At 41.1% G+C, this 22,131-nt stretch overlaps 1 protein-coding gene across 3 annotated transcripts in view; it reads left to right on the top strand.

Moving 5' to 3' along the window:
- The window catches only part of MCU (mitochondrial calcium uniporter), an 81,235-nt gene that overhangs the window by 666 nt on the left and 58,438 nt on the right, over positions 1-22,131 (top strand). Inside the window, exon 1 of one of the 3 annotated variants that reach the window (XM_060274895.1) lies at positions 17,779-20,076. The exons of the other annotated variants lie outside the window; for them this stretch is intronic. Within the exon in view, the coding sequence (XP_060130878.1) occupies positions 20,005-20,076 (72 nt within the window). The 5' untranslated portion in view covers positions 17,779-20,004. Of the gene's footprint in view, positions 1-17,778; positions 20,077-22,131 lie in introns of those variants that run through there. 3 annotated transcript variants of the gene reach the window in all.

Below are 22,131 nucleotides of genomic sequence, written 5' to 3'. Positions count from 1 at the left end.
GCTGCTGCTGCAGCAGAAGCAGCAGCAGTGACTTGGAGGAGTCTTTGCTTGCTTGCTCCCCCCCCCTCTCCCTCTCCCTCTCCCCCCCCTCCATCCAACCCGGTGCTGCATCTCCTTTTTATCTTAGCACACCACCCGTGCCCCTCCTTACGTGGGCCCGTCTTAACTTGATGTCAGGCTGGAAAAGGGGGTGGTGCACAAGTTGCTCGCGAAGGAGCGTTTTTTGATTGGGGGGAGGACATTGGCTTGGTTCCAATTTTTCATTCCAAGGGGACGGGGTCGGGAAGCCTGCTGGGCGATTTCCTTCTTAATTCACCCCTTCGTTCCAGGAAGGAAAAGTCCGCGGGGAAATGGCACAGGGGTCTTTCCGCCTCTCCCTCCCTCCCTCTTCAGGCTTCTTAGAGCGTCAGTATGTCGTGGCTGCCTTCCAACCAGTGATTTCTCCCAGTTGTAGGAAGTCTTCTGCCCCCCCCCCCCGCCGCCCTTTCTCCTGAGAAAGTTATCTGTTAAGTTGAATCAATGCAGAACCAGGCTGAGCTGAATGCAAATCGCTGTGCAGTACTCCGTTGTCTGAGGCTTTTGCCTGTACGGTAATGTTCCAGTTGTAGAATGACTGAAGTTCACTGGTCTGTCACGATGGGTGAACTCAGGACTGGGATGGAATCCAGCTGATCTGAAAGTTCAGTTACCTCTGGCAGCAGGGAATCTGCACATGGTAGCCAAGAGCTCACAAGCGAAACTGTAAAGATGATACAAAGGTTGTATGTTTGTGTGTTGGCCTGTTGCTGAACTTTTGTGGAGTACTTCCCCATGGCTACTATGGAAGCTTTGACGTCTTCCTAGTTAAGCCCCACTTCCTTGTCTTACGGTTGCATTCAATTAAACTTTGGGTATGTAGCGTGGATCGTATTTTGGCGTGTCTAGGGAAATGCAGTCAATGTAGACTTTTATGTAATGTAAATGTCAGAGCTGCTATGTTGCTCCCTCCACCCAAAGCTCTTTAGAGGATTCTCTGCAGCAGCCTGTTAGGAAGTCCTTGCTCTCCTGTGATCTAAAAGGCCAGCCAGAGTTTTAATTAAGTTGCTCAAATAAAGCTGATGAAACATACACCACAGAAGCAATTTTGATGGAAGTAGAGAAGAGCACAAGGCCCCATATGTGGTTCATCCAAATTTTACTACGCTATATTCTTGTTTTGTTCTGTCAGGTTTATAAGCACTTTGTGTTGGTTTAACAGGGAAATGGTTTTACAGGGAAATGACTTTCAACCACGTATGCCAGAATAAGTTTGATATAGCCTACCATAATAGCTTTTTGTTTTGCAACAGTGAAAGAGGTCAAAGCTGCTATGCAGAAATGAAATTTTCAACAAGTATCTCATAACTTTTACTTTTTGTGACCTACGGTTTTGGCATGTTAGGCCAAAAGCAGAAGAATAAGTCATTGTAATGAAACAGGTGTCTGACAGTATCATCTTATTGAGGATGTGCTAGACTTCATTGCTTTAGCTAAATGTTGATAACAGAATCTAACAGAAAAGTAGGATTAGGCTTAAGTATAAAAAAGCTTTGAAAAGTAAGCTATTGTGTTGTCCCCCCCCCCAAAAAAAAATCTTAATGAAATTGAAGGGAGAGATTTATTGATGTATTAATAGGTCACTGATCACAGTCAACCAATGGATCATCTTTGTTACTGGACTGCGTTGCTGGGAAATCAAATTGTTTTTGATGAACAGGGCTGCATGGATTATTTGCTGCTGGTGTCACAATAAAATCAGGAATGCATTTGAAAGACAAAACAGCTTATTTCAATGCTCTTCTTGTCAGATTGTTTTGTTTTATTTTCTCCATGTCACAATCAATCGTGCTCAAGCCATAAAGTCTACATGATGTTTGAGAAAAACAGGTCAGTTGTGTATTGTGTTCACTTTGTTTCAAGGTTATATTATTATTTTTTCCATTGAGCAATCATCCTATGTATGCAGTAGATGGCACTCTGCATTGTGCTGGTGGTTTGTACGAGACCAGGATAGCCTCTGACGACTTGGCTGTTCTAGTATGCGATGGGAAGGAATGCTGAAGTTGATTGACCTGTATATGGCAGATAGCTCATGAATCTCTATGGCCTCTGTCAGGTGGAAGAGCCTCCTCTAGTTGACCTGGCAGAGTACAGATTTTTAATCAGGTTGGGAAAGCCAGAGGTAGGCAGCTGGATCCTGTTTGTACTACTGATGACAGAAACCAGTATACTCTCAAAAGCATTTGGTTATATGGGTTTGACCCTGTGAGTGAGCTGGCTTGCCACTTGCTATTGACTTTTTAAGATGGAGGGACAACCGTAAAGCCAGCGAACTTTACTTATTTGCGCTGTTTCTAACGAGCAGCAGTCCGAGCTCTGGATAGGCAGCTTTCTCCTACGCATGCCTGCTCGTTCTTGAGATCCTGCCCATCTTCTGCGTGCTTTTTTTTTTTTGCACAGGGTAAGGTATCCATTTTCTTATCCATATGGCTAAGGAATGTGGTTTCTGTAATGAATGATAAACAAATTGAGGGAACACCATGTGACTTCTTGGGAATTGGAAGAATTCCTTCAGTGCCTCTGGTTTCTGCAAACCATACAAAAGTAGTGCATCTGTTGTCAGCCCAGGAGAGCTCCAACATGCTGCCTGTATAGGGTGTATATAGGGTGGACAATCAACAAAGGGGTGGACTTTCTCCTTGCCCTGGCTTAGCACAACATTGGGGCTATGGTGTAGCTACTGTAAACCTCAACTTGGTTAGCAGATGCATATCGGGATTTGCAGTTCACCAGGGAAATATCACCTCCTGGTGGATGGATTAAAGAGTACATAGTGATAACATTTGTTACAGTAGAGTAGTAACTGTTACAAATGACCAAAAGGTCACAAAACAGCAAGCAAGTCCAAAGGAAGGCATTGCACAGTTGCAGTGGTTCTCAAACTCCCCTGCACACTTTCAGAATAAAAACAACAACAAAAAACACACCAAGATTTTTGGTGATACTGTAACAGTGGAAAACAAAACAAAAAACAACTCCTAGCAGGGCTTGATCTATTATAACATAGAACACAACTATTTTATAATATGATTCTGGGACATCCAGAGAGTATAAAACAATGCAGCTCCATAAGAACATGAATTATTCACTACAATATAATTATAAACAAGCCTCTTACATATGTACCTTAAGTATGTATACAAACTCAGTAATAGTTTGGAAGTATCACTTGATGCTCTTGCTCTGATTTTGCAAATAGAAAAATGTTTTTGATGAGCATGGTGTATTATACTATACACCACTAAAATGTCTCTTTTGGTTGTCCTGGAATCTTCCTGCCGCACTTACCACCCTTTCCTGCCACACCCTTTGAGAAACCACTGCAAAATTGTGACTGTTTGATTGAATCCATTTTTGCTCCTGGTATTTGTGCTCAAATAGATTCTGCATCTATAGTTACTAAGGAAGCATATTCTCTGACAGTCCCCTGTCATTCAGAAAGTCTACTGCATCATGTATCTTCAGATCATGCCTGTGGGACATATTCAAAGTAAATCTTTGAAAACAGTACTTAACAAGGCCTAGTTAAAGAGCAGATTAAACAAAAAACAAAAAACCAGACAGGCATATAGCAGAGTATTCTTTTCCATACACAAAAAGGGAAGATTTTTTATTTGCGAAGCACACACACACACACACTAGCTGGCCTGGCCACACATTGCTGTGGCTCAGTCTGTTAAATGGACCCTCAGAGTCCCCCTTCAGACTCCCCTCACCTTCAGAGGCCCCCTTCATTTTGTTTGAGATATTTTGCCCCCTTCCCCCATTCATCCCTGTGAGAGTCTCCATCCTGTCCCGATCCATGAGCTAGCACGTCCCCTCATCTCCCCATTCCCCGGCACATCCCTGTGAGCGGCTACGTGTGTGTGTGTGTGTGTGTGTGTGTGTGTGTGTGTGTGTAATGAAATATATACCAAATGGTACCAAGGCTATGAAAAATGGGAGAAGGGTACATTCTGGGACGAGCTCTCCTATGTCCCCAGGTGAACTTTTGAATCTGCTCTAGGGTTAGTGATTTCACTCAAACTGAACTGTAATTCCTAGTTTTCAAGTAAACTTGTGGAGACTTCCCTACACAAATAAGAGGAATGTGTGTGCGGTTTTGCGGGAAGCATTTTGCTATGGTGAATGATAAATGCGTTCCTGTCTGTTTTGCTACACGCTGACCCAGCCCTTGCCAACCTGGTGCCCTCCAGATGCTGTTAGACTAAAACTCCCATCAATTAATGTTAGAAACTCAGATATATAAGCCTAGTGCCAAATGGTTCCTTAAGACAAGGTCACAGTTTCCAAAGCGGAATGACTTGTTGCCATTTTGGGACATGACTACTCTAAAGTCTCCCCCCCCCCCAAATGATGGGACTGACTGTGATTGATTATCAGCTAAACATCTGGCTATTTCAGATGACACCCTTGAGCTAGGTTAAGAACCTTGAGAACTTAAAGAAGAAAAGTCACTTGATCCAGGGACAGTCCACATATATATTGGCCTGTCGCTACAGGATGTGGTATTTAGTGTGTGGAAACAGTCAAGATCCAGTGATCCTCAGGCATGCGCCTCCAGATGGTAGAGATGTCGGGCACCATTCTGGCATCTAGGGATCTTCACTTGGTCCCAAGTGGTTGACAGCCAGGGGCAAAATGTGCCTGGCTAATTTTGAACACTGCCCACCATTGCCAGCAAGTACAGCTGCTGTTGATTGGGGTTGATGGTAGTGATAATTCAACTGGAGGGTGCAAGGATGCCGAACACTGGACTAATGGAAAATAACTCACCTGCTATGCAAGTAAATCAAAGAGGATGGTTATGTTAACCCATATTTCTTCTATGGAGACAAATTCAATAAGAGCAGAATGGGGGCTGTCAAAACTACACGTAAGCAAGATCCATACATTTGTAGTCAACTGTGTGGCTTGAAGATTTGTGACTGTGCATATTCAGCTACTATTTGTTACTGTCTATTCATATAACATATACACTTTTTACATTGGCTTTACCTGACTGACTGGTGAAGCTTTTCTAGATTTTCATTGAGTTAAACCCCCCCCATTTGTAATTAAGGATTGTTTTCCTGCACATGCAAATTGATGGGGAGCTGGGATACAGGGAAGAAACAGCTGGCTGCTTTTTTGTGGAAAACTCAAAAAACGGAACCTGTAAACGTGACGCTTTGATTGGCTGAAAGCAGTGGGCACTGTAAAAAGTTATAATGGAACAACTTGGTGTACTTAAAGGAGGGGGGAATGAGAAACATAGATCTAAACAGAGGCTTGCAGCACCTTTAACAAATCTATTAAGGCACATCTTTCAGTGGACTGCAGGCAAGTTCTTCGGATGTTTGAAGCGTTATCCCCCATTGGCAGGTGTAGAGGAAAAATTGTAAACAGTGAGGTCAGAGGGAGATGACATGCAAAATAAAAAATAAAAAAGGCAGATGGACAATTAAGTTAAAGTCTAAATGCACATAAAATGTATGAACCAAATCTCACCTATGATGAGGCTCTGTTGCTTCTGTCCTATGCTACAAATTTATATGTTTGCCAGTCATTCGTCTTGACCCTTCACCTGCCTTTACAGCTTTAACTTATTTTGGTTTCTTCCTTACTCCATTAAACATGCCTTACTCTTGAACTCAGCTTCCTCACTTAACTTGTTCCACCCTTCATGTCCCTCCACCCATGGCAACAACCATCTGCTTGTGGTAGAGTGTGCTCAGAGCTTTGTGCACACAGCCTGCTGTTGCATTTGACATTTTGCAGAATGAGGCAAGAGGATATTAAACAACTCTTTGTTTGGTGGAGATCCTTCCTTTTCCTTTCACCTTCGCCCCCAGCCCCCAGCCACACTTGCTTCAGAGGTGAATCTGACAGAAATTAGCAATTACATCAGGAAAGGGATTAGCGTTCTCAAGGATCTGGTGGGTCAGAGGACCACAAGTCTCATTACACATGCAAGAGAGGTGCCTGGGTGAGAGGTTGGAGGTTCTCTCCAGTTTCTGTGGTGCTGTATCGCAGTTTTGTTTGAGGCTCCACATGGCACTTCCTGACCCACTTCCACTTTCTTATTTGTTGGAAACGTGTGTGTGTGCGCTTTATGGGAATAAAGTCTGCTTCAGAAATAGCTATGAATGAGAGAAGCCAAGCCAAGGCTACTTAAAATGTATGTTTCCCCACACGAGAGCCGCTTAAAAAATGTTATTGCTCCAAGGACGCAGGGCACTACATTCCTTAATTTGTACGATTTGAGGGCATAGTGTTGTAGTAGTAACACTTGGGTGATATTTGGAAATGAGTGAAGATTGGGGGCGGGGAAACTATTTTAAATGCTTTCAACTAACAGTCACTGCTCTTTTTAACAAAATGAACATTTCAAAGTTGAGGTCACCTGGGTGAACCAAGTGCCTAGGATTTTTTCTGTCCGTGTCTGGATGATATTGATGAAGCACAGTTACAGCCAAACAGAAGCATCTTCTAGTTATGCTGCCACATATCTGAAATAAGGCATATTGTTTAAAAAACAAAAATCATACAACTGGATGCCTCACTCACTGCTAGGTGCTTTTATCTAATGCTAGTAAATATTAGCACCAACACTTTGTTACTTATTGGCATTTTGTAGCCCATGTGGTCACTCTCCTTGTGCAATAGACCTCTATTTGCCCAATGGAACCCCCCTTTGCATCCCCTCTCACCTTCAAAACATGTTCTAAAGGTGGGAAATCCTTGCAGCCAATTTTGGGGGCACACAGGGAGAAGAGAGGAAGAAGTCCTGCTGCATGAGTGGAACACTGTGTGTGTGTGGTGTTAGATACAACCTTGAATCAAACAAATTAATTAAATTAAAAAAGAACCCTAAATACTGAATTACCTCTTTATTCTTAGAATGTCTAAAAACGGAATCTCTTCCCGAGCTATTTTGGATCCATTTTTCTTTTTGTTTTGCCCTGGCATGACTAAGGATTAGGCGAACATATTGCAAATGGAAACTTAAGCATCCCTGACTGTCCATAATGGCAGCATTCAACACACAAACAAGTTAAAAGCAATCCCTCTGGAAAGTCTCTGTGGGCCTCATAAGCTCAGCTGTAATGGCCTATAATGGATCACCGTGAACTTGCTGTTGTCGAAATACTATGATGGAACTGTTGAGTGGGTTCATAGGTAATAAACACAAAATCATAGAATTGTAAAGAAGTATTGAGTTGTATTCTGGATGGTTCATTGCTTTAACGTAAGTTCCCAAGGCATCTCATTTGCCAAATATGCTGGTCCCTGGTGTTATGGAACGTCAAAGCAGGGCTTTGTTAAGGCTGAGTTTGGATGGCTGTTCATGCTGCCATGTGGTTGCAATTGCTCTGCAGCAAAAGGTAACTGTTCAGTGAGGAATTAAAGGGTTCTGGACAACATAGTCTGACAGCATTTTGGTCACATTGCGGATGCTAATGTTGTAATTTCACCAGCAATGATACCTATGCAAAATTTATTTCTTGAGAGGCTTGGTATTGCTTATATGCAAGTGCTAATCAGAATAACACAATTATTTTAGTGTTGATTTAACTTTACAACCCGCCTGTAGGGGAAAAAAAGAAACCTTTATACCTATTGAGCACAAGGCTTTTGGTTATTAAAATAGCAGAGAACTCAACAGTATTGATAGAATAAACTTTGTGGCAGTTCCTGGAGAACAAACCTCCTAATGTGTTAATATAGGGCATATTGGAATTAACAGGTACAGTATCAAGAAAGCTTGAATCTTGAAAAACACTTTACAAAATGAAACAGAAGTATTCAGCTAGTTAGCAATTATGGCAAAGCCAAATTGTCCCTATCCTTCAATAGTATGATTTATCCAAAGAGGTTATGTGTCAATTCCAAGTCCAGCTTCTGTTCCTGAAGTATGTTTTCAGCTTAATAGCAATAATACATTACTTCTGTTTAATAAAGTATTGGACTTTGAACTCGCCAACTGATCCTTTTATAATTTTTGGCAGGAAAAGACAGAATGCTCCAACAGACTGCTCTTGGAGTTGAAGTCCAAGAGCTTATTCAGTGCTCTAGCATTCTTAATGTCCATCTTGATCCTTGATATATGACCCTTGTTATGTATTCTGATTTTAAGGTGGAGCTGTTTTCATAATACATGTAAAAATGTCATGTACTACCTGCTGCTCTTGTGAACTTCTTTTGAAACATGTTTGTTGACTGCCAGATTATTTTTTATGTCCAATTCAAAGTGCTGGTCTTTTTAAAGCCATAAATGGTTTTGAGTAACTCGGGAAGCATCTTAGTGAAGCTTGAGGGCTCTGAACTTTTCTTCTTTTTTATTGTGAATTCAGCTGTTAAATTAAGCAAACTGTTTGCTTGTGTTCCTCAGTTGATTATTCTTTCTAGCTGATTTACCACCTCAAACCATGCCAAGAATCAGAATTGTTTCAAATTAGGTAGCCTAATTGTGATTATTATTGTGGTATGAACTGTATTGTTAATAGCTTTTGCAACACTTAGAGTTCTTCTGCATGAGTGTTAAGAGCAAATAATTGTCTGTTATGGAGCTAATATTTAAAGAAAAAATGGTATTATGTTTTTAAGAGACTTCTAGGACGGGGTTCCCAAAGTTGGGTCTCTAGCTGTTTTGGGGCTACAACTCCTACCATCCCTATCTTGCAGGACCAGTGGTCAGGGATGGTGGAAATTGTAATCCGAAAACAGCTGGAGACCCAAGTTTGGGAAACCCTGTTCTAGGATCTAAGACAGGACACTCTGTGTTTGTCCTCTAGTGCTTGAGCCAGTTTTCACACAATTCTGATTGGCCACCTGGTAGAGAAGATAAAAATGACTGTATTGAGGAACTAGAACTTTTGGCTTTCTTTCCAGAAAATTTGCATATGAAAATAGAAGTTTTGAAAATGGTGATGTGCTGGGTTGAGTACCAAGCATTTTGATCAGCAACCTCAAGTAATAGATCTGTTGCTGGACTCTAGAACTTAATGTGAGAGTGGGTAAAAATGGAAAATAGTCACACATACATACACACACACACGGAATACGTCAGATCAGCAGCTTTCCCTTTTCTAATTTCATGATCTTAATGATGTCTGATAAATTCACTTTCTGATGGCAAGAGTGAAATTCCTCATATCTGTTCTTGGTCCCCCCCCCCCCCCGTTTTCTTTCTTTCGTTCGTATTTCATTAAGTGTACAGTTTCTTGCTTGCTGATAGGTTTGGTCCCCACCCAGGCAAAATGCTTCCGCAGATGAGAGTTTTAAATTGATAATGAGTTGACTTCCCTTAATGACAAGACAAGCTTTTAAGAAACAATGACTGCAGAGGTATAGCAGGCTTTGTTTCTTGAGATTTACCTCTCAGTTAGTGTTGGAGAGCCAGCCAAAAGTTATGTAGTTATAAATCAAACCACAGGAGTTGAAGAATTGTTGGCTGTCAATAACAGAGAATGGATCCATAAAACACTATCCAAAATGATTGATCATTGGAACATTTTAAAGGTAATTTCCACAAAAACTTATTTCTAGGCAGTTGGCAGAACTGAATTGCTTATGAAAAGCAAGTTATATAAATGTAATATAAATTAACACCAAGCAAATAATATAAATTAATCTAATTTAGCTGGCTGCATGTTGCTTACTTGAACAGACTCTGCTTTCAGAGAATATGCAGAGTTTCATGCAGAAGAAAGGTTTTGAGATAGAGTACATTTGAACTCCTGGAGTTTCATGTAATTATGGGAACCTGAGACCAGGAGAAGCTGGTCCTTTAGTGGAGACAGATAGTTGTTTGGAATGATGTTGGTAGTCTCTGGACAGTCAGAAGCTTGTATTGTACAGTATCTTAGTTCCAACTTCGTAACATCTCTGCACTTACAGGGCAAAAGAGCTACCGTAATCAGTTCTGGTCAGGTAGTCTGTGTGGAAAAAAGACTTAACTTGAGGATGAATATTCAGGAACAACACAGCAGACAGCTGTCCATTCAGGGTTCAATCACTCAGGGTTCAGACACTCAAAAAACAGATAATAGAGGTTGCGCAACCAGAACCACATCTCGGCTTCTTATTCTGGTTTTGTAACTGACATTAGCCCATGTTTCTCTGGTTCAGTTGTTATGGGGAACTCTGCCCTACTGAAAATCAGGGTCTTGGCACCAAAGCTAACACATGACAAGATGGGTCCACTCACCCACAGCTTCATAAGCTATGAGTGGTTTCTAAGCTACCAGTAAGTCAATAAAGTGCAGACCCATTTAAATGGAATAAAAGTTTAACTAACTTAATTTGGAGCCAGCACAATATTAGAACCCAAATATTAAAACTTCAAGCTGATTTCTACCAGCCAGAATCTTTTTATGAATGCATCAAAATGTTTTTTTCCCCTAGCAAGTTAAAAAGTATAGAATTCTGCCTGCAAAAAGTCTGCTATTAGATTGTTGCTGGGCTACAACTCCCATAATGCCCAACCATTTTAGTAAATGGTCAGGGATGATAGAAGTTGTAGTAGTTCAATATCTGGGAACCCAAGGTTGAAGAACGCTGACTAACACATTCAAATTTTGTAATACCACCTACAGTGCACAGTTAATTCTGAAGAAAGCAGCTCTCCTATAAAAAGCTAACCAGTAGCTTCATAAGACAAATCACAATAGGTAGAGCTTTGTTGATTTAATTGTGTAAATAAGGTTAAAGGTAAAGGGACCCCTGACCGTTAGGTCCAGTCGTTACCGACTCTGGAGTTGCGGCACTCATTTCGCGTTATTGGCCGAGGGAGCTGGCATACAGCTTCCAGGTCATGTGGCCAGCATGACAAAGCCCCTTCTGGCGAACCAGAGCAGCACACGGAAACGCCGTTTACTTTCCCGGTGTAGCGGTACCTATTTATCTACTTGCACTTTGACGTGCTTTCGAACTGCTACGGTAGGTTGGCAGGAGCAGGGACCGAGCAATGGGAGCTCACCCCATCACGGGGATTCGAACCGACGACCTTCTGATCGGCAAGCCCTGGGCTCTGTGGTTTAACCCACAGTGCCACCCGCATCCCTTTTAATTGTGTAAATAACGTTTATCTTTTTTTGCACAATGATCCACTCGGATTTGGGTGCTGCAAAGGCAAGGGTTAAACTGTTTCAAAGCAATTCATATCTGCCTAAAGATTTATATGTTGCCAAAATTAGTAAAATTGGAAAATAGGAGTGTCAGAAATACATCTCTTAATTAAAACATTAATATGGATTAGAATTGCTTTCTACTGAAAAGTCGTTGTTGCTTTGAATGACTAGCTTGCCAGGGGAAAAATTGCTGCACTGATTGGCAGTCCTTGAGCTACTGTTATACATCTTCTAAAAATGATGAAGCTACAAAAGGAATAATAATAATAATAATAATAATAATAATAATAATAATAATAATAATATATAATAATTTATTATTTATACCCCGCCCATCTGACTGGGTTTCCCCAGCTACTCTGGGTGGCTTCCAACAGAATATTAAAATACAATAGTCCATTAAAAAATAAAAGCTTTCCTAAACAGGGCTGCCTTCAGATGTCTCCTAAAAGTCTGGTAGTTGTTATTCTCTTTGATATCTGGTGGGAGGGTGTTCCACAGGGTGGGTGCCACTACCAAGAAGGCCCTCTGCCTGGTTCCCTGTAACTTGGCTTCTCGCAGCGAGGGAACCACCAGAAGGCCCTTGGCACTGGACCTCAGTGTCTGGGCAGAATGATGGGGGTGGAGACACTCCTTCAGGTATACTGGACCGAGGCCATTTAGGGCTTTAAAGGTCAGCACCAACACTTTGAATTGTGCTCAGAAACGTACTGGGAGCCAATGTAGGTCTTTCAAGACAGGTGTTATGTGGTCTCGGCGGCCGCTCCCAGTCACCAGTCTAGCTGCTGCATTCTGGATTAGTTGTAGTTTCCGGGTCACCTTCAAAGGTAGCCCCACATAGAGCACATTGCAGTAGTCCAAGTGAGAGATAACTAGAGCATGCACCACTATGGCGAGACAGTCTGCGGGCAGGTAGGTAGTCTTCGTACCAGATGGAGCTGGTAGACAGCTGCCCTGGACACAGAATTGACCTGCGCCTCCATGGACAGCTGTGAGTCCAAAATGACTCCCAGGCTGCACACCTGGTCCTTCAGGGGCACAGTTACCCCAGGGAGTCCTCCACACCTGCCCGCTTCCTGTCCCCCAAAACAGTAGTTCTATCTTGTCAGGATTCAACCTCAATCTGTTAGCTGCCATCCATCCTCCAACCTAGGAAGCTCTTCAGGGTTTTGAGCTGAAAAAAGGGTGAAATAAAAGCTAGGCTATACAGTAATGTTTGGACATCCTCAGTGCTTTCTTGCTTTGGAGTGAATGTTGCCACTTCAGTTTGGGGTTACAAATGTAATTAACTTAATTGGATGTTGGATTAGATTGATCTAAGATGAAGCTGGCTCAGCAATTGTTTGACTTACTTGGCAAGTTGTAGCCAAAAAGCATTTCTTTATCCTTCTTTATCCTTATGTTAGAAAGCTTGGAGCAGCAGTATCCAGCACCAGTAGGCAGAAGACCAGTGTCAGAGAAAAACATAGATAATGGAGCTGAAAGAGAATAAGAATCAAAACTTATTTTGATTCGTTCCTTTTAAATTACAAATAGCACTCATTTCTGTTAAGTTTGTTCTATACAGTGTATTTTAGGAGAGACTATTACTCTGTCATGAAGGACATGTTTTGCATTCTTAAGATCCCTACATTAATCTATGGCCTCTCAATTTCATTGATTTTGGGTAGTGGGGCTGTGCAAATCTGCACTGGTTGCTGAGAGAGTTGTTGCTAGTTGGAGCAAACAGTAACCGATCAATCTGACTCTGTATAAGCTAGTTAATACATTTGAGTGTAAAAGGAACAAAAGCTTCATTGGGTAACACTCAGTCGCTTGCCAAAGCAATCTATAAGAAATACACTAAAAAGGCTTCTACAAACCTAGACAGTTTTCGAAGCAAGTTACCCGAATTCCCAAGTTTCAGCTAGTAATGATCTCATTGTTGAACAATGCATGCACTGGAAATTACTTTCTTTAAGAATATTCCTGTAGATTCTGCTCCTTAAGGAAAGCTGCACATTATTCTATCCTTTCACAGGTAGCCTTGGTCCAATCACCATCTCTGTATCTCAAACAATTGTAAGGAGAAAAACCAGAGGGTGGGAAGAATGTGTAAAGTTTTAAGCTTCTTGGAGGAAAGGTGGGATATAATCTCATAAATAAAAATAATTATTCCTGAGGGTAGAGGTTGCCCCCATGGTTTTTCTGGTCTTTATCCTCACATCTCTCCTCCCTGACATGAAAAGGGGAGCTGAGGGTTGTGTTCTAGCACTGGGCTGTTAGAAGGAAAGCTTGATGCTTGGTTTTGTTGCTGGGTTGTGCAGTGCTTGGGAATTCCTCTGCAATCCCCAGCCAGGGCCATAGCCTTTCAAAAGAGATTCCCTATAGTGCACTTTGTTTCTAAGCAGAGTTCAACTGTGGGATGATCCCCCCCCACACACACACACCAGCTCTAAGCTGCAGTGAAAGACTGGGGATCCTCTCACCATGCTTGTCAGAAGGGGAAAGGAAGACTTGAGTGGAATAATGGACTCCTGATGACAGCTGTCCTGGCTCCCACCCAACACATGATGGCACTGGCAGAGACTCTTGCTTGGAACTAAGGATGGCTTTATTGAAACAAAGCAACAGCACAGACTCAGTAGCAGGTAGAGAGCTACTGCAGCCTCAAAACTCTTACCAGGCGAAGGGGCGGCAGCAGGACACAATGGGCTAGGAGTAGGAGCCAGAGTCCCTGAGTTCAAGACCAGGGCAAGAAATTCAAGACCACACAGGGGCTATTAATTGCTTGCAATGGATTTGCCTGCCTTCTTGCCAGCCAAGCTTCTGAAGTTGTAGTGTACTCACTCGCAGGATTTCTGTGCCTTGCAGGAATGTGGATTTTGCAGGTGTTCACTACGTCTAGGCAGGTAGGTGGGTCTGTCCCTTCTTCAGAGGCACCTCCTAGTCCTGGGAGTCAAGGCTGAGCTTGCCTACTCTTCTGATTCCTGTTCATCCACCCCAAGCTGTAGGTTGGCATCCTTTATGTCAGGAGGAGAAGGGAAAGCCAGAGCTCCTAAGCTGGAGCCTGATGGCATATTGGGGCTCACAATAAAAGCAGCCTTTGCTAGGGAAGTTTTTAATGTGTGACGTTTAAATGTATTCTTAATCTTTGTTGGAAGCCGCCCAGAGTGGCTGGGGAAACCCAGCCAGATGGGCGGGCTACAATTAATACAACAACAACAACAACAACAACAACAACATTTTGTAAGAGTTATGCTTCCCTGGTACGTCTTTTAAAGCTCACATTCATTTCATTGGGGTTTGCACAACTTAACTTGCTGGTGTACAGTATCCTATACAGTGTTTGCTGTTTGTGATAAATTTTCAGACACTCAATTCCCTGTTGAATGAGATAAAAAAATTGGATTTATCCATTCATCATATAAAATGGTTGAAAAATAATAAAGGAAAATAAAGGTTTTGTGTATCACAATTAATAATTTTCTTCCTATACTGGGGTTTTTCTTTATGAAATTTAACTCTTGCAAAGATCGACTGCCATAGCCTCCAGGTTTAGCTACATCTTTTTGCTTGTGAGCACAACAGTATAGAACTCAATTCTTCTTGACATTTAATGTTCTGAATTCCTTGGGATCAGGAATGCAAACATACTCTGGAGCATCTTGAAAATTGGATTTTTCAGTTTAAGCGTTATGACTGCCGTGAAACAAAAACATAGATTACAGACAATTTATGCCGTGAAACAAAAACATAGATTACAGACACACACACACACACATTTGGCAAGCATGCACCCATGTTTAAAACTTCTAACAGCTTTTCCGTAAAAGGGACAAAGCTAAAAACCTTATTGTGCATAGGTTCATTTGAATCAGCAGACAACAATTATTCCAGACTGACTAAAATACTTAATGTACTGCTCAAAATGTTAAGAGTGATGAAGCATATTGTCTCCAAGGAATCAAAGAACTAAAGATTTGTTAAGACTGTTCCTCTTCCATAACTGATGTGAATAATTTGAAATATTATTATTTTAACTACTTGATAGAAGTTGGCTTTCTTAGAAAATTTGTTTCTGTTAAAATCCAATAGCAGTTAGTGTTTCATGCTGTCAATGCGTTGCAGATTGTTTCAAAAGTATTATGGCTGTCATTGGTTAGTAAATTTCTGATACTGGCAGCAATTGTGGTACCACTGGCACGCCTAGCCTTCTGGGTAGCCACATCATTTTACTATGGGATGGCCACACTGTTGCCTGGAGATAGCAGGTCAGATGATAGGATGTCAGTTCTGTGCCATCTTTACTAGTAACAAAGTTATTTTTTCCTCAGTTCAGGATGCTTGGTTTGGCCTTTCAAGTTCTCAACTAGGGACGCAAACTCCCTTAGGTAGCACAGCCAATGGTCAGGGCTGATGACCACTGTAGCCCAACACCACAGGTCCTTCATCCCAGCCCTAAACTGTCTGAGAATAGGATATATGGAGAATCCCTTTCTTCCATTTGTGAACCCATGCATGAACTCTGCTTAGCTTCTGAAATTTTTCTTCTTCCCACCATCCAAATATCTGCCAGTGGTATAACTCTGTTCTGGTGATAGTAAACTGTTTTAATACTTAATTTTAAATTGTTGCAACCCACCCTGGGACCCGCTGGTGAAGAGTGCATAATAATAAATGCAATATTATTAATTTAATATTTTATATTAATGATAAAGAGGGCCTTTTCAGTTGTGGCACCCAGGTTATGGAATGACCTCACTAGTGATGTGTTTTTTTGCCTTTTAAAAAACCTAGAATCATAGAATCATAGAGTTGGAAGAGACCACAAGGGCCATCCAGTCCAACCCGCTGTCAAGCAGGAAACACCATCAAAGCATTCTTGACATATGACTGTCAAGCCTCTGCTTAAAGACCTCCAAAGAAGGAGACTCCACCACACTTCTTGCCAGCAAATTCCACTGTCGAACAGCTCTTACTGTCAGGAAGTTCTTCCTAATGTTTAGGTGGAATCTTCTTTCTTGTAGTTTGAATCCATTGCTCCATGTCCGCTTCTCTGGAGCAGCAGAAAACAACCTTTCACCCTCCTCTATATGACATCCTTTTATATATTTGAACATGGCTATCATATCACCCCTTAACCTTCTCTTCTCCAGGCTAAACATACCCAGCTCCCTAAGCCGTTCCTCATAAGGCATTGTTTCCAGGCCTTTGACCATTTTGGTTGCCCTCCTCTGGACACGTTCCAGCTTGTCAGTATCCTTCTTGACCTGTGGTCCCCAGAACTGGACACAGTACACCAGGTGAGGTCTGACCAGAGCAGAATACAGTGGTACTATTACTTCCCTTGATCTAGATGCTATACTCCTATTGATGCAGCCCAGAATTGCATTGGCTTCTTTAGCTGCTGCATCACACTGTTGACTCATGTCAAGTTTGTGGTCTACCAGGACTCCTAGATCCTTTTCACATGTACTGCTCTCAAGCCAGGTGTCACCCATCCTGTATTTGTGCCTTTCATTTTTTTTTTTTTTGCCCAAGTGTAGTACTTTACATTTCTCCTTGTTAAAATTCATCTTGTTTGCTTTGGCCCAGTTGTCTAATCTGTTAAGGTCATTTTGAAGTGTGATCCTGTCCTCTGGGGTATTAGCCACCCCTCCCAATTTGGTGTCATCTGCAAACTTGCTCAGGATGCCCTCAAGCCCATCATCCACCTGACACTTAAGACACTCTAATAGTGGGATAGTAATAACATTTAAATCCTTTGTACTGTATAGATAGGTTGTTAAATATTCAGTGCAGATTAATAGCAATACCCCAAGTTAATTTAATATACAGTGGTACCTCGGTTTATGAACATAATTGGTTCCGGAAGTCTGTTCATAAACTGAAGCGTCATAAACTGAAGCGAACCTTCCCATTGAAAATAATGGAAAGTGAATTAATCTGTTCCAGATGGGTCCGCGGCGTTCGTAAACTGAAAATTCGTAAACCGAGGTGTTCGTAAACTGAGGTTCTACTGTATTGGCATGTTTTCAAAGTGTTTTGCCTCAAACCAAAGGCTATTGGAGCTTTCTAAACAAAAAACTACATAAGATGCCTTTCCCCACATGTCCCCACTCAACAGCTTTGATTAACAGAATTTGCACTGCCACCAGTACTACATAATACCAGTTGCACATTTGTAAGAATGCTACTTAGCTACACTTAGGAACTCCCTGTCTATTGATATCAAACAGGCACCTTTGCTTTATTCTTTTTGGTGCCTGCTGAAAACATTCCTGTTTTGGCAAGCCTACCCAGATGCTGGTGGGAATTTTAATCTGCTTTTAGTATTTTAAATTTTAGTATGTTTTAAAGTATTGCAATTTGTCTTGAATTTTTTAAAATCTTTTTGTAAACCACTTTGATGTCCGTGTTCTGTAGTCAAGCGGTGTATAAATTTTATTAAATAAATACATCGATTTTTCCAACAAGGGGAGGTCCAAGTATTCTCATGCAACATCTGCCCATAATGCTCCACTTCAGGCAAGAAATGCAAATGGTTTCGTCCATTTATGGTACTTGCAATGCGAATCAGTGCTGTTGTTTTTTTTTAAAAAAAAATGTTTTCAGAAGAATCAGATTATAAACAGCAAAGTAGATTGAACATGTCTGCCCAAACTCTTTTAAACTTGGGTAGCGGAAAGAGTATTGTGGAATAAATTAAATTGAGATGTTATATCTCAAATCCTCCTTGTTTGTAGGTGTAGGCTGGGGATCTAATTAACGTTTAAGGAAAATTCATTCTTTCCAGATGGAAACCTTTGCCCCAGTTACTACAGATAAAAAACAAATATACAAAAACACTTGTAGTGATGATGAAATACCTCGTCATCAGGGCTTCAGATGCATTGATACTGCTTCCAGAGTCCAATAACAGGAAATGTTAACAATCATTTTCAGACACCATCATTTACTGACAGATTTCTTATACTTTGACAATTAGAGATGACCTCAGTAGGAAAGGAAATAAATGCTGGCCCAACTTCAAATAATGCGAGGGAACCTCTGAAACAGATGTTGAGAACCCAACAACATGGTTTATTAAATACTTGAAGCAAAAGCAAGTATAAATTATGGCAAGGATCTCTTTAACCTGAACTTTACTTTCCTGTTCACTCTGAATATTTGAAAAGTAGCAATGTGGGCACTTCAAAATAAGTTGGCAAACAGAAAAATTGTATAATTTTATAACTTGTAGGCCAGTTTTATAAGACTGTATCCTGTGAAAAACAAGAATTTCCTTGTTACAGTGTCCAGGCAGTTCTCTAAAGTGCAGTCAGCTGGGCAATATGGGATTATTTCCACAACTGAATACAGTGCTACCTTGGTTCTCAAACGCCTTGGTATTCAAATGCCTTGGTTCCCAAATGCTGAAAACCCAGAAGTAAGTGTTCCGGTTTTCGAATGTTTTTCGGAAGCCGAATGTCCGATATGGCTGTCGGCTATTGTTTCTGGGGCTTCTGCACTAATCAGAAGCTGCGCCTTGGTTTTCAAACATTTTGGAAGTCAAATAGACTTCCGGAACGCCTTAAGTTTGGTGCATTTGTTTTTGCTATTTATTTTGCCTTTTTGCTTTTGAGGCTTTTCCGGTTAATTTGTTTTTGTGACTGTGTGGAACCCAGTTCAGCTACTGATTAATTGTGTGACTGCAGAAATGGATAAAAGCCCCCCATCCAAACAATGACTATCATCAGTGCAGGTAAGAAAAAATAAATAAATTATTTTTTTATCATCTACAATCCTGTCTTATTTATTTCATAGTACAGTACATTGATTATTGCTTTCATTTTATGGATCAGTGGTCTCGTTAGATAGTAAAATTCATGTTACATTGCTGTTTTAGGGGTTGTCTTTAAAAGTCCGGAACGGATTAATCCGTTTTGCATTACTTTCTATGGGAGAGCGTGCCTTGCTTTTGGAACGCTTTGGTTTTGAAATGGACTTCCGGAACGGATTAAGTTTGAGAACCAAGGTACCACTGTAACAATTTTGCAAGAACTGTGCGCTCTTACTTTTATGCTAAAGGACCTGCTAAGGATCCACGAAGCCAAGAAACTGTATAGCGAAGTCAGTATTGAAGGCAGGAGCAGTATATACTGCATCTGCTAACCACCCACGAATATCTATTGCTTTTATCAATGTGAGGAACAGCTCAAGTGCTTGTGCTTTCAATAGGTAGAAGGGCTGAGAACATTTGAGTAGAGAAGGTTTGGATGCTCCTTTGTAAGTTTAATGGTGTAATGTAAATGGTGAGTCTGGGCTCCTTCAGTCTGTGCTCTTGTGTGTTCTCACTTGCTGCCTGAATAAAGCATATTCTTCTTACTTCTGGGGACAATTCTCCCTACCTGGAACTGCTTGCCTAATTATATCTATGGCAGTTCTTCTCACCTCTTCCATTGCTACTTGGAAAACATATGCTTTCTAGTAGCTTTTTCTTTTCTCTGCTTATCTTTCTGCTTTTTTTCATTGTGAGCTATGCTTTTTATCAGTAATCCGAGGAAAGAATGAAATCACCTATTTGAAGGTCAAATATTAACAATTCTGGGTAATATCCATCATTGTGGGTGTGTGGAATACAAGCTTGTACAAGGGATATGTTCCTCCCTCAAAGCTCCCAGTAACCCCCCCCCAAAAATCAATTCCAGAGGGCCAGGGGGAATGTAACATTGTGCAATGACAGTTGTTTGGGATTGCAAGGGGAGAAGGGTCACTTGAAATAGGGCAGTAAAACTCTGTGCCTGCTGAACTCTCAACCTGATTTTGAGAGTCCTTCTCCTACAATCCAATGCAATGCTTTATTAGTTTGCAGGAAAACCGATCATCCATACAAGCAAAAGAGGAATACGTAACTCTAGTGGTAAATAAACCCTGGGTTGTGCTTCATTCTCTCAACCCAGAACATCCTTCTATTAGTGTTAATGCATATCTGGAGGTCAGCAATCAGGTTCTTTGTATCTGTATAATTGATAAAACTGACCTAAAGAGCACAAAGGTGGTCTGCTGTAATTATTCCAATGAACTTGAGGGTCAATTTTTCCATTAAGGCCAAGTTCCAAACTTACTGGTGCCAGCCTCGCATCAAATCTGCTTTCAGAATTGTCCGGTATTTGGCGGTGGTAAGTGTGGTCCCTGGAAGCAGAAATGTAATGAGTTCTTTATGTAGTAAATTCCTTGTGGAACCATCGCAGATAGAGAGAAGAGCAAGCTTGGGATCCAGTGGAATTGTCTTGTCCCACAATGTTGTTAAGACTCCTAACCCACTGAATATTATTTTCAGGAGGTACAGAGGTCTTCAAGGGGAGAGGGAAAGGTTGGTTATGTGAGTTTGTATTCCACTTGGGCAGTGAGCACCACTGGCTATCACCGTCTGCTTTTATTGTAAGTGAACTTTGCTTAGTTTCATGAAATGAATATTGAAGGATATCCACTGTGTTCTCACTTAATTTTCAAGTTTCACTCAGTTTTATGATGTGTCAGCTAACCTTCTTAAACAAGCAGTGATTGTCGTGTGAAGAAACAAATACCGTAATGTAACCAGACGGGTAGTAAAGATAATGGACTGACTTTTTGGCTTCTAAAATGCGTAACCTGGTGTTGTCTGCAGTTGCTTTCTATTTAGAGTCTTGAATTTTGGCTGTGCCATTGGAGCCGTGTCCCTTTTTAATTACATTGTACAGGAAGAGACTAAAAATCCAGTGAAAAGAGCAGCGTCTGCTTGAAATCGGGTTACCAAATATAGCTTTCTTTGGTGGCTGTCCAAACATTACAATATTTAACTATATTAGGACTGCTTCTGTTCCAAATGCTGTTTACTTTTTAGGTTTGGCCATTATTGGTTCAGTGGAGTCGGTCACTAGGAGATGTTATGTAAACTCGGAGGAGAGTTTCCTGAAAGCAAACGAATAAGGCGGTTGTTTTGTCAAACCAGTCTCTGTGAAGCACAGTTATCCTAACTGCTGGAAAGTGATAACTAGTACACTATTCCTTAGATACGCAAACAAATAGGAGTTTCCTTTGTTTTATTCTCCAGATGCCTACCTTGATGTAAAGGTTCGGGGAAACAGCCAGATTTAGAAAAATAATGTTTTCCCCATAGCTTTTCTAATGATCTTGTGCAAAAAATTTCCCATCCATGTCCCTTTCTGAAAGGTATGCACATTTAATACCAGTTGGCAATCCACTGCTCATTTACATCAGCCAGTAACATATATTTTTTCTGTATTGTTATATTTATCAAGGCAGCTTACATGGATTCCCTACACTCCTTTTATCCTCACAACAATTCTGTTAGGGTAGTTCATATTATCTTATTTTATTTAAAATATTTTAGATGCATACAAAAAAGAAACACGCAGTTCACATATGATTATACAGCAAGCTCTAGAATGCCTGAGCTTTTAATCAATTTATTTGATTTGTATCCTGCCTTTCCTCCAAGAAACTTGCAATGTTATACATGGTGTCTCCCCCACTAAGGATAGCGATTGGCCCAAGGTCACCCAGTGTGCTTCATGGTTTAGTCAGGGTTTAAGCCCCCATTTCCCCAGTCCTCTGGCCTGCAAGGAGCCATATTTGGTGGATTGTGTTGGGTGAGTCCTTGGCATCTTGTTATTAGAATTCTGCCCCTGACACATATGATCCTCACACAGAACCTTGGCATGGTAAACTGCTAAACAGGTGAATCCTGAGATGGCAACTTCACCTTCACCTTCTCTCCTGGATTTGCTTTGTTGTCCTTTGGACCCCAGGGTTTCATCATAACATTCAAGATGGCGTTCAACAGATGCTGAGGTGCTATTTCATTAATCTTGACTTGTCAAGGTTACTGGGCGATAAATGCACACAGATGGCTCTTGCGAAATAACCTGGGTTATATCAAGTTTGTTCTTATGAGCGTAAATGCTCCTATAGG

This window comes from Zootoca vivipara, chromosome 5 (assembly GCF_963506605.1).
Source record: "Zootoca vivipara chromosome 5, rZooViv1.1, whole genome shotgun sequence".
Lineage (NCBI taxonomy): Eukaryota > Metazoa > Chordata > Lepidosauria > Squamata > Lacertidae > Zootoca > Zootoca vivipara.
This window is presented reverse-complemented; position numbering and strand designations above follow the sequence as displayed.